At 33.1% G+C, this 12,639-nt stretch overlaps 2 protein-coding genes and 1 long non-coding RNA gene across 3 annotated transcripts; all 3 read left to right on the forward strand.

Moving 5' to 3' along the window:
• Positions 1–2,516: 2,516 nt before the first annotated feature.
• Positions 2,517–3,305, forward strand: LOC111478317 (abscisic acid receptor PYL4-like). Its single transcript, XM_023122516.1, has one exon. It carries the CDS (start codon positions 2,614–2,616, stop codon positions 3,229–3,231), a length of 618 nt encoding a protein of 205 aa, XP_022978284.1. The 5' UTR covers positions 2,517–2,613; the 3' UTR covers positions 3,232–3,305.
• A 2,423-nt stretch (positions 3,306–5,728) lies between these two features.
• Positions 5,729–9,223, forward strand: LOC111478237 (protein trichome birefringence-like 35). The gene is made up of 6 exons (XM_023122407.1): positions 5,729–5,927; positions 6,015–6,294; positions 6,516–6,687; positions 6,814–7,010; positions 7,107–7,259; positions 8,787–9,223. Exons 1-6 carry the CDS (start codon positions 5,729–5,731, stop codon positions 9,115–9,117), a joined length of 1,332 nt encoding a protein of 443 aa, XP_022978175.1. The 3' UTR covers positions 9,118–9,223.
• A 2,152-nt stretch (positions 9,224–11,375) lies between these two features.
• LOC111478349 lies at positions 11,376–12,543 on the forward strand. Its single transcript, XR_002717449.1, has 2 exons — positions 11,376–11,693; positions 12,448–12,543. It is a non-coding gene; the product is annotated as an uncharacterized LOC111478349 (long non-coding RNA).
• The last annotated feature ends 96 nt before the right edge of the window (positions 12,544–12,639 follow it).

The raw sequence follows: 12,639 nt of genomic DNA on the forward strand, positions 1-12,639 counted from the left end.
GTCGTCCATGCACCATCGGGCCCTCAAAATGGCAAGCCCGATCGTTGAATATGCTAGGATCATGACGTTGTTTTGTTTATTTAACGCTAAAACAATAAAAATACATTTTAATTTTGTATTTTATTTTAAAATACGCTTTAAAAAAAATTTAAAAAAATCCTTCAATTAAAATAATATTCAAAAATACATTTATCATTCATTTCTGAGTAACATTTTATTTTTAAAATATCACTCAATTTTGGTGAGAATTTTAAAAATAGACGGAAATTTTCAAAAATTCATTAATAGCCTTAAAACTTCTTTAAAAATTTTAAATGTAAAATTAAAAAACATAATAATTTTTTTAATTTATTTTTTTATAAAAGTAACGAGTGTTAATATTACTTTTAAATTTTTATGTATATTTTTTAAATATAATATTAAAGATATTTTTAAAAATTTTTAAAAATTAAAGAGTATTAATAAAACTTTTTAGAGTTTAATAGTATTTTTTATTAGTCTTTTTTAGATATAATTTTTTTTAATACAAAGTCTATGAGATCAACATAATGACCAAAATGAACGTTTTGAAAGTAAAGAGCCCAAAATAATATAATTTAACGGTTGAATTTTTTAAATAAATTAGTAAAAAATAATAATTCATATATTTTCTCCTCGTGCTCGTGCTTTGTATGTAGTCCAATCGTCGTACTGAACCATATGCATAAATTTATAGAAGATCTAAAATCAATGCAATTTAATTAAATTTTTTTAATAATGTGTAATGTCCTAAGTTTAAAATCGTCATATCGTCTAGAATTTCTCATTGTCCTTTCCACCACAAAAAGGGTCATTGCCCATTGGTGACTTCCAAAGATTCAACCTAGGTTCCTAACTTCAAAAATTATTATTTATTGTTTCGAAATTTTCATATTTTTAAATATTTTCTTTCAATTTTCGTCTTTAGAAAATTTGGACCACATGATTTTAAATTTAATATCTATTTGAAGGACAATAAGAATCAAACCCCATCAAAATTATTATCAACCCATTCAATATCTTAAAATTTTAAAAGTGTTTCAAAAATGCCCTTCAACTTTAAAAGCTTGAATTAATAACTTTTAATACGTTTTCAAAATTATATCCATAAAAAAAAAAAAAAAATCTAAAAATTGAAGGGTATTAATGTGAAGTTAAAATGTTTATAAATATACTCATGGTAAGATATAGATATATATTATATTTTATTTTCTTAAATTAAAAATATTAAAATTTTTAATTCAAACACGTGGACATTATACCTAAATTTTATTTTCTTACAAATTGTTTTATTATATATCTTAGGGATGTTCATATTATTCGATAATTCGAACGATTTGGACTACGTGACACAATCATAAAAATTAAATTAGGTTAAAAAATATTTAATTTAAATTTAATTTAATTTTTTAGAAAAATAGAAAATTCAATATATAACTTTTTTTTTTTTTTAGATTATTATAATTTCTTCCGCCATAAATATTTTAATTATGACATTATAAATAAGATTGAAAATAATAATTACAAATTTGTTGATCTTATCCTTGGGCTTGCGCTTTATTCAGCAACTTGATTGTCTAATTGACCGTCTGATTACCAGTTGTCAAGCCTTTAGTGCACCCATAAATTACTATTTTGCCCTTTCTTTTATCCATACTATTATTAGTAAAAAATATTTATTGACGTCATAATTGGATTTATCTTTCTTCTTATGTTATTTTTTAAATAATAATCACAATTATATAATCCTATAAATAAAAAAAACCAAACAAACAATATTTTATTTCCAACTATATATTATTTTCTAGGCACCTCTATATTGTCATATTATCCATTTAAAAAATAATTAACAATGTGACATAATTTTCATTTTATAAAACTATTATTTCTAATTTGTTGAAATAATTATATTAATTTAAAATGTCAAATGTTCGATCGAACTCAAAATATATTCACATATATAACAATATACATTTATGGAAAGAACTATTTGTAGTAAATAATAAATAGCTTCGGAATATTTTTTTTAATATACTTTTTAACTTTTAAGAACGAAACAAAATTGGAATAATACTTTTAGTGTATATTTGATATTTTTAATTTAAAAATGTAAAATATGCCATTAGTTTTTTTATTTTATTTCTAATAATTATAAGGTATATTTATTAAAAATATGACGCAAAATTTTAAAAATATAAAAATATTAAAATAAATGTGACGTTCTTAAATTCTTCTGAAGATTTATTTAAATTTAAATTTAAAAAGTGACTAAACTTATAATTTAATATATATATTGTTATATAAATAAATAAATAAAGTTGGTCATGATTGAAAATTATATTACAATATAATTCTCGTAAACGACAAAGAAAATTCAAACAAAGAAAGCAAGGGTATTTTGGTCATTTCGTACATCCAAGTTGGCCTCCTGCCCTCACATGAACTTCGCATAAACTCCTTCCGGTTTTCTTCACCGAAAATCCAAATTGCAAAAAAGTGAAACGCTGCCATCGCCGCCGCCGCCGCCTTCTATCTCGTCTCTAAATAAATCCGCCACCGGAGGGGAAAAAAAACCCACTCATCGTCTGCCGGAAAATGCCTCTCAATCCCCCTAAAACCTCCTCCCATTCCCACCGCATAACCCACCCCGCCGCCGTGCAGGGGGTTTTCAAACATCCGATTCCATCACGCGCTACCACGGTCCCCGACGCGGTAGCGCGTTTCCACAACCACGCTACGGATTCGAACCAGTGCTGCTCCGCCATCGTTGTAGAGATCGACGCTCCGGTCTCCACCGTGTGGTCTGTCCTCCGCCGCTTCGACAACCCACAAGCCTACAAACACTTCGTCAAGAGTTGTGACGTCATCGTCGGAGATGGCAACGTAGGTAGTCTCCGTGAAGTTCACGTCGTTTCCGGCCTTCCAGCTGCCAATAGCACCGAACGACTCGAGATTCTCGACGACGAACGCCATATTATTAGCTTCAGTGTCGTCGGAGGCGAACACCGGCTCGCTAACTACCGGTCCGTTACATCCCTCCACTCTGCCATCGACGGCACCCTCGTGGTGGAATCGTACGTTGTCGATATTCCGCCAGGAAACACCAAGGAGGACACGTGTGTGTTCGTCGACACCATCGTCCGTTGCAACCTTCAGTCACTGACTCAGGTCGCCGAGAACTTGTCCCGCCGGAGCCGAGCGGCGCCACCGTGAGCCTTTAGAATTTGTGAGATTGTTTTATTTGACACTAATTTTAAATATATGCATTATAGTTTAGTACGTATCTCCAATTATCAACCTTCGAAATAGCAAATGATGCAACCCATTTTATGATTCAAATCGGGCAAAAAGGTATATTCCTAAAATTTATAGGGAGGAGAGAATGAGAATATTTGGGGTAGCGTGGAGTGTAGCTTGGAAAACAAGTTTCTTCGAGAGTTCATCCACAAAAGATGTGGGGAGGAGTTTTAGGTCAGTAGGGTTCGAGAAATTGGAGGGGATCGAGATATTTTCGTAAAAATCATCCCACTAAAACTTTAATGATGTCGATATAAAAATATGTTTAAAATTATGAAGCTGACAGTGATACGTAATGAACTAAAACGGACAATATATGATATAATCTTATATGAACGAGAACATTTATCCATCAAATGACACCATAAGAATCTTGCAAGAGGACAGGTCTTTGTCCCTTAAACCTACGAACTTGAAGACATTTTTGACCAAATTATGTTGCGAGCAATCTCGGTTTTAAAATATGTGTAGCTATCTATTTTTTATAAATTAATTGAATTCAACCATTTAAAAATTAATTAAATTTAAATTAATGGCAACAAAATTACGTTAAATGTGTAAGAATTAAAAAGGTGAGAGCTTATTCTTTTAATAAATCCAAATAATATTTTTTAGAGTGATAAAAATATATTTTAAAAAACCTCAAAATTAATATATTTCTTATTTTATTTATTTATTTATTTATTATTGGCTGCAAGTTGCATACTTCTGCAAGTTGGTGTGCAAGTTGGGAGGGGCAGCTTTTATTGATCCCTTTTCTCTTTTCCCATTTTTTTTAATATTATTATTTTTTTAAACAAATTTTTCTTTGCATTTATTTTGAAATTATTTTGAATTTAAGAACTAATTTTATAATTTTTTTAAAAAAATTATAATAAGAGTAGTTAAGTAGAGGGATGTTAACCCACAATAAAGAGTTAAAATAATTTATTAATAATATAAATTATTGAGATTAAAAATTAATACGAACTTTCAAAATAAAAATTTATGCAAAGAAAATGCAATTTAGCGTTTTCTTTTTAATTTTTTTTTGTATATTAATTACTTTTCAATAATTAATCATATAGATTAATTATTTTTGTTAAATTAAATACATAATTTATATATATATCTCAAAATTACAAATTATAGTTGAATAATTGACCCCAAAGGAATTTTCTAATTAATTATAGTTAAATAATTGTTTTTTAAAAAGTCAAAAGCTTAATAGATGAATTAGACAAAGTGTTTGATGAATTCAATGGATTAAATAAATTTGAAAAAAATAAATATAAAATATTACTTTAGAAAAAAAATTAACCCATAAACTATTTTTTTTAGTATTTCTATTTTCTTTCATTTAATTCATATTTGTTAAAAAAAAATATAAAAAATTATTTATAAACCATAAACTTTCTCAAATGAATTAATTTATGAAAATTGAGCTAAATTTATGTAAATTTAAACCCTAGGTGACGTGTTCATTAAATTAATATTTTATATAAAATATTATTATTATTATTATTGGGTCTAATCAAGGGCATATTAACATATTTGAATTTAATATAAATAATTTAAAATAATAATAGCAATCATGGTCATAAGTCATTTATAAAATAAGGTATACAACGCAAGTGGTCCCCACTGACGGTGGAGTCAAATTCGAATGACCTAGTCAACGGATTGCCAGATCGGATTGTGAGAGTGAAGGCGGTATTGGGCCTAAGCCCATATACTCATTTATAGCGCTTGTCTTTGGTGGAGAAAGCCCAATATTAAAGCCCTGTAGCGGCCCATTGGCCACAAATGACATTTATACCCTTTTCATAATAACCGCCATGAAATTACACGTGTCAAAATGTAATAAATGCATAGAATTTAACATCTAAAAGAGTAATTAATTGAAGAACGTTTTGAGATAGGAGAGGAGATTATTTGCCACGTGCTTTATATAAACTCACATAAATTTGGGGAAATTCTATTTCGAAATCAAGAACGAACGAATTATGGATTTTGAAAACAATTTGACTGAGAAGAATTTTAATAACTTGGAATAATATGATGTCGTTGTATCGTTGAAGACAACGATCGAATTCTTCGCGCGACATTGAGCCCATTTATTTTAGCCAATTTCTTTAATCAATTCTGCTTAATCTTGCCGCGACGGTTGCCAAGAAAAGAAGCCCTTACTGTTCGAAAACCGCCGAATTCCCCTAATCAACAGGAAGAACACTTCCGTGGGGTCGATGATTTCAATTCTGGGGTCCTTCCTTTCGATTCATCCGGCTGTCTCTGTTTAGAAAGATCGTGTTATGAAAAATCTTCCAGCTAGTTGTGAATAAGTTCAGATTTGGATTAGATCCTTTTTTAGTGAACTTTTTTGAAGTGGGTTTTAGTCAAAACCCTTCGTTCTTTGCCGCTTTTCGAATTCGTGATGCAGAGATGGAATCGGAGAAAAACGCATTTGCATTTACTGGCGTTGCTGTTCGTTTGCTTCATGGTTTTCACAATCCTTCACAATGAACATAGCATTCGGAAGATCCAAGAAACCCCAGATCCTGAAATTCGTCGTCGAGATGCTTCGATTACGTTTGTGAAACCTAATGTTTTGATCACTCGAAATGGAGCTTCTGGTATGTTTAATCTTCCTCTTCTTTGTTCTATTCGGCTGTAGTTGTCTTCAATCGATGCGATGAACTATTTGTTTTTGTGGGTTTTAGAAATTTTGGATAGATTCAGCAAGTGTAATGGAACTAGAGATTACAGTGGCCGGAAAATCTCATGGTCTGGCCGGAAGCCGGATTCAACTAATCGGAGAGAGAGGTCGGAGAGATGTGATGTGTTTTCAGGCAAATGGGTTTTCGATAACACTTCGTATCCATTGTACAATGAGTCAAAATGTCCATACATGTCCGACCAGTTGGCTTGCCACAAACATGGCAGAACTGATCTGAGATATCAGTACTGGAGATGGCAACCCCATGGCTGCAATTTGAAGAGGTAAGCTTCTTCTTCCTCCTTTTATGGCTTCTCTCTGTATTTCTATGATAAATATGATGGATTCTGCTTGGCTGTGAAGTTATGGTTTCATTGTATATATAGAAATCTTGAGCTTGAAAGCAAACTTTACCTGAAATGTATGAAATATTGTAAACAGATCCTCCTCTGCTTCAAGTACCAAGATAGCTTGAATTGATGGATCTCTTTTAACTCATTTGTAGATGGAATATTGCTGAAATGTGGGAGAAGTTGAGAGGGAAAAGGTTGATGTTCGTCGGGGATTCTTTGAATCGAGGGCAATGGATTTCGATGGTTTGTTTGCTTCAATCTGTGATTCCAGCTGATAAGAAATCCATGTCGCCAAATGCTCCTCTTACCATTTTTAGAGCTGAGGTAATCAGAAACTCGTTTAGATTAGTGTTTAACATAATGAATGGAAGTCGAGATTAGAACACGAGGAGAAACGTTTCGTTTTCGTTCGACTGCTGAATGAAACGTCGTGTGATTTATGAATTGCAGGAGTATAATGCCACCATAGAGTTTCTCTGGGCGCCTCTTCTTGTGGAATCAAATTCAGATGACCCGGTGAATCATCGATTGGATGAACGAATAATTCGTCCAGATTCCGTTCTTAAGCATTCGTCGGAATGGGAGCATGCTGATATATTAGTTTTCAATACTTACTTGTGGTGGAGACAAGGCCCAGTTAAGCTATTGTCAGTATAAGTGATTATATTTTCAGCTCAAGGTTCAGAGTTTCCTTTAGCTTTGATCTATCTTATGTTGATAAGAGCTTAAATGTCTGCTTGTAGATGGAATGCTGAAGAAAATGGAGCTTGTGAAGAATTAGATGGACGGGAAGCTATGGAGTTGGTTATGACGACATGGGCGGACTGGGTGGCTTCGAGGGCCATTCCCTTGAAGAAACGAGTTTTTTTCGTCACCATGTCTCCGACGCATCTGTGGTATTTGTTCGAACCCTGCTAATGAACTTCCATTAACTGTAACACTTGGTTATTACAAGATTATGCTGTTCAATACATCCTGCAATTAGACTTGCGGTGTGACAGCCCGGGCCCACTGCCGGTAATATTGTCATCTTTGGGTTTTCCCCTCTTGGCTTCCCCTCAAGGTTTTAAAACACGTTTGTTAGAGAGAGGTTTCTAGCTCCTTATAAGGAAAGTTTTGCTCTCCTCTCCAACCGATAGGGAGAGGTTTCTACACCTTACAAAGAATGTTTTGTCCAGTTTGCTAGGGAGAGGTTTCTACGCCCTTATAAGAAATGTTTCGTCCAGTCTGCTAGGGAGAGGTTTCTAGCTTCTTATAAGAAACGTTTCGTTCTCTTCTCCAAACGATAGAGAGGTTTCTACACCCGGTTTCTAGCTCCTTATAAGGAATGTTTTGTTCTTCTCTCCAACCGACAGGTAGAGGTTTCTACCCTTGGTTTCTAGCTACTTATAAGGAATGTTTCGTTCCGCTCTTCAACCAATAGGGAGAGGTGTTTATACACCCTTATAAAGAATATTTCGTCTAGTCTACTAGAGAGAAATTTCTAGCTCTTAGCTCCTAGATTCTTATTAAGGAATATTTCGTTCTCCTCACCAACCGATAGGGAGAGGTTTTTACACCCGGTTTCTAGCTCCTTATAAGGAATGTTTCGTCCGGTCTGCTAGGGAGAGGTTTCTAGCTCCCAATCGATAGAGGTGGTTTCTAGCTCCCAACGATAAAGAGAGGTTTCTACATCTTTATAAAGAATGTTTCGTCCAGTTTGCTAGGGAGAGGTTTCTAGCTTCTTATAAGGAACGTTTCACCTCTCCAACCAACAGGGAGAGGTTTCTACACTCTTATAAAGAATGTTTTGTCCTAGGGAGAGGTTTCTAGCTCCTGGTTCCTTATAAGGAATGTTTCGTTCTCCTCATCAACCGATAGTGAGAGGTTTTTACACCCGGTTTCTAGCTCCTTATAAGGAATGTTTCGTCGAGTCCGCTAGGAAGAGGTTTATAGCTCCTTATAAGGAATGTTTTGTTCTTTTCTCCAATTGATAGGGAAATGTCTCTACACCTTATAAGGAATGTTTCGTTCTCCTATCTAACCAATGTGGGATCTCACAATCCACTCCCTTGGGTGCCAGCGTCTTCACTGACACATCTCAAGCCCGCCGCAAACCGATATTGTCTTTTTTGGGCTTTCCCTTATGGACTTTTTCTCTCAAAGTTTTAAACGCGTCTGGTAGGGAGAAGTTTCCACACCGCAGTCATCTACAACCTCTTCCTGTCGTCTGTTTTATCCCCATTTCTGTACCATTTGTGTTCTCATGCCTCCTCCTTTGGCTGTTTAACTCCCAAAGTCTTTTCTGATCAACATATTGTAAATCCGGGGATTGCATTCTTCTTTTCTTACATTCGTTACTTGGAGAAGCTTTGGTCTGCAAGAATTTTATCACCCATCATGAACAATGGGGTCGTAAAACCAGTTGCTTCCATGAATCTCAGGAGCCGAGAGTGGGAATCGGGAAGCGAAGGGAACTGCTACGACGAGAAAACACCAATCGAATTGGAAAGCTATTGGGGAAGTGGGTCAGACCAGCCTACAATGCGCATCGTGGAGAACGTCGTCGAGAAGCTGAGCTCAGAGGTAACAGTTCTGAACATCACTCAGCTTTCGGAGTATCGAAAAGACGGCCACCCATCCATCTACCGGAAGTTCTGGGAAGAGCTAAGCCCCCAGCAACTGTCAAACCCTGCAAGTTATTCAGATTGCATACATTGGTGCCTACCAGGAGTTCCTGATGTCTGGAATGAACTTCTCTTCCATTTTCTGTGAAAAGTTTCTGCCTTGTTTTTATACAACTGGAACTGCTTATATCATTGTAATTGGTTTCATTCGATGATCTCAGGAAAAAGAGAAGACTTGAGATATCGTTACTGTTGTCTCCTTCGATACCAAATACTTTCGCTTTCTACGTTACTGATCTCTCTTAAAAGGTTAAAAGTTTGAACCTCCGCTCACATTCATACATATTTTGAAAAGGATTACATTTTCTTTTAGCTATTTCTTTTTATTTTAATTTTTTTATTGATAAAATGATTTTAATGGTTAATAAATAAATTATAATTAAATTTCGAAATATGATATTTATAATTAATTTTTTAATTTAATTACCCTACTAATTATTTACAATTTTATTAAAATTATTTATTTGAGAATAATTATTAATATTGATGCGATAATCCAGTTTAATCCAAATTAGATAATTTAATTAAAGAAGAGAAATAAGTAATAAATAAATGTAACTTTTTGCTTGGGTGGAAATAATGCACAAGTATTTGTTGTCGGAAAAAACCCTAATTTTTTTTAATGAAATTACATTAATGCCCTTTCGTTTAGTTACAATTTTTTCTATGTATGTATTAAGATTGTTAGATGAAAGTGTCCCACATTAGTTAAGTTAGAGAATGGTCATGTATTTATAATCTAAGAATATACTCTTCATTGATATGTGACCTTTTGAGAAGCCCAAAGCAAAGTTATGAGACTTTATGTTCAAAGTGAACAATATCATACAATTGTGGAGAGTCGTGTTCGTCTACTGTGGTATTAGAGTCATGCGTGCCAATAGACCAATATTTGAAAGCAATATTAAAACTTTTGAGGAGGGTAAAAATAATTTTTTAAAAAAACCAAGATATTAATTAGACGGCTTTAAATTGTTATGAGAAATAAAAAGGAGGGACCCGCAGAGTTGGCAGAAGGTAATTAAGCAAATAATGAGGTTGTGCAGTGGGGTCCACAATAGAGTAGCTGCACCGTAGCCGTACCCCACGCATAATCCCAGAATTAAGACCTCCCCCCCAGGCCCAGGTCCAGGCCCATTACTCATATACCGACAAAAACAACACCCTTCTGGGCCCCACCCTCATAAAATCCAATGGTCATGATTATACTCATACGCTTAACCGGATACCTACAAAAACCACCAGATCCCCCCTCTCTTTCTTTGACCATACACAAAAATGAAAAGAAAAAGGAAATAAAAAGTCTTCCCGGTTTGTCCGGTTCAATTTCCATGGAAATAAACCCTTTACGGCTACGCAGACCGGCTGCCTTTTTATGGGAATTTCATATTTTTATCATCTTTTTTGTGTAAATTCAATTCCTTTTTTTAAAAAAATTAAAATAAAATAAAGGATACCGGATCCGGTACGGTAAATTCCAGAGTACCTTTCCTCCACTGGGCCCCACTTCTGACATCCTCATCACTCCACCCAGCACCAATTTTGCCCCCTTTTAATGAATATTTTACCTTATTATCTTAATCTATTTCTTTAAAATTATATTCCTTTTAAATGTAAACAATTTAATAATAATAATAAATTTACAACTAACCATTTCAAATATTTTGTTTTAATAACTCATTAAAACAAAATATTATTCAATTAATAAAATTAAATATCTACCGTACTCGTGACTAATTCAACCAATAAAAAATTTTGAATTTATTTTAAAAGATTTCTGAAATAATTTATTTTTATATTATTATGATAATTCTGAATAGTGAATGGAATAGGCAGAAAATGCGCGTCGCAAGCAGACCGTGCATGTACCTTATTCCTATTTTATGCAATTAAAATTATAATTTAAATATATCCTTTTATATATATATATTAAATGAAAAAGGAAAAAGGAAGGATCAAAATTACATATGTACCCCTGGAGTTGGTGAGAAATTACGGAGGGAGGGGTATTTTGGGAAACATGGGAAGGCGGGCCTTGGATCCTTCGCCTACGGCGTAGACCACTTTGAGAGTCGGGAAGAGGAAAATGAAAGTCAGGAACTTTTGCAATTTCCAATGCCACCCCTCCGGTTTCAGTGTAACCCTTCCCGTTTCTTCCCCGTTTTAACGGACTCCACTAAACCACCCCCCGTTCCGTAATTCTCCCTAATTTACCACTTTAGCCTTTATTTTATTTATTTTTTTAATTATTATTATTATTATTATTATTTTATATAAAATAATAAAAATAAAATAAATTGGCACGTTGAGGCTATAAATACGATGCCATTAGCTCTCTTCTTCCCCCACACAGCATTTACTTCAGTTTGGTGGCCTTTCTCCCTATATATCATAAGAAAAACACACAAAAAAACTCAATTCAAATCCCCTTTTTTTTCTTTGTTATTGCACGGAAGAGTCCGTTAAGCTCAGGAGGGATAGCGCCGTGTCGATCAATCGACATTGTTGCATTAGCTCCCCCGACATCGTCGTATTCTTTTCGGGCGCTATCCATCCTGAGTTTCCCGGCTTCTTCTTGCTTTTTTTTAGTTGTTGCCGGTCATGGAAGGGAAAATGCGCATCGTATTGTTCTTTCGTATCATCATCATTTGTTGCTTTGGATGTGTAAGCTTCGTTCTGTTCTTTAGTTGCTCGTCTCCTTTCTAATTTGTTCTCAAGATAGACGTATAATATTTTAATCAAAATATATTTATTGGATGGAAGAATTATCAATTTTTTTTTTTATTGGAATAACCTTGGTTTACATATATTTGATTTCCTGCTTAAAATATTTATAATATTATTTTTATTTAATTAATGTCGATTTTAAAAAATTATAAGTTAAAAGTATTGATATAATTAAATTTATTGTAATCTATTTTATATATATTATATTGAGATTTATCGGATTATATTTGCATTCAGACCAATTACCGTTTTTTATTTTGGATGGTTGGAATATTATTTTAATTATATTTAAGCTCTTTAATTTCATTAGATTCAATTATTTTTATAATTTGGTTTTTTTTAAAATAAAAACAAATATATATATATATATATATATATACGCTTTGTCGATTAATGTTTCAAAACACTCCGACATTAATAATGAAAATGATATTATTGGGATAATTTTGATATCTGACAGTATCGTTCAAATAGTTGAATCATATACATAATTTATGATACTGGAGTAAATGAAAGATATATAGATGAATGAAGACTATATGATCGTGAAAATAGGATAATTAAGAAAAACTTTTAAAAAATTGAAAGTCATTGACTATACCCGACTATACCAACAATATGTATTTTTTTTTTTTTTTTTTTTTTGTAGCTTAATTATAAAAACTCTAAATTAAGCTGGTTTTCGTTAGAGAAATTAGATGTTATGAAGCTTTTTGAGAATTCTCGATGCATCTAAGTACGTGTGCTGGAAGAACTTGTATTGAGATGTGGAGATAATGTTCACTCTTAAAAACGAGGAATAGAGCAGCATGACCATGCAACAAGGGTATGTCGGGGCCATAAAGTACCCATTCAGATTCTAAATCTTGATCCAAATCATAGA

Source organism: Cucurbita maxima, unplaced genomic scaffold (assembly GCF_002738345.1).
Source record: "Cucurbita maxima cultivar Rimu unplaced genomic scaffold, Cmax_1.0 Cma_Scf00004, whole genome shotgun sequence".
Classification (NCBI taxonomy): Eukaryota; Viridiplantae; Streptophyta; class Magnoliopsida; order Cucurbitales; family Cucurbitaceae; genus Cucurbita; species Cucurbita maxima.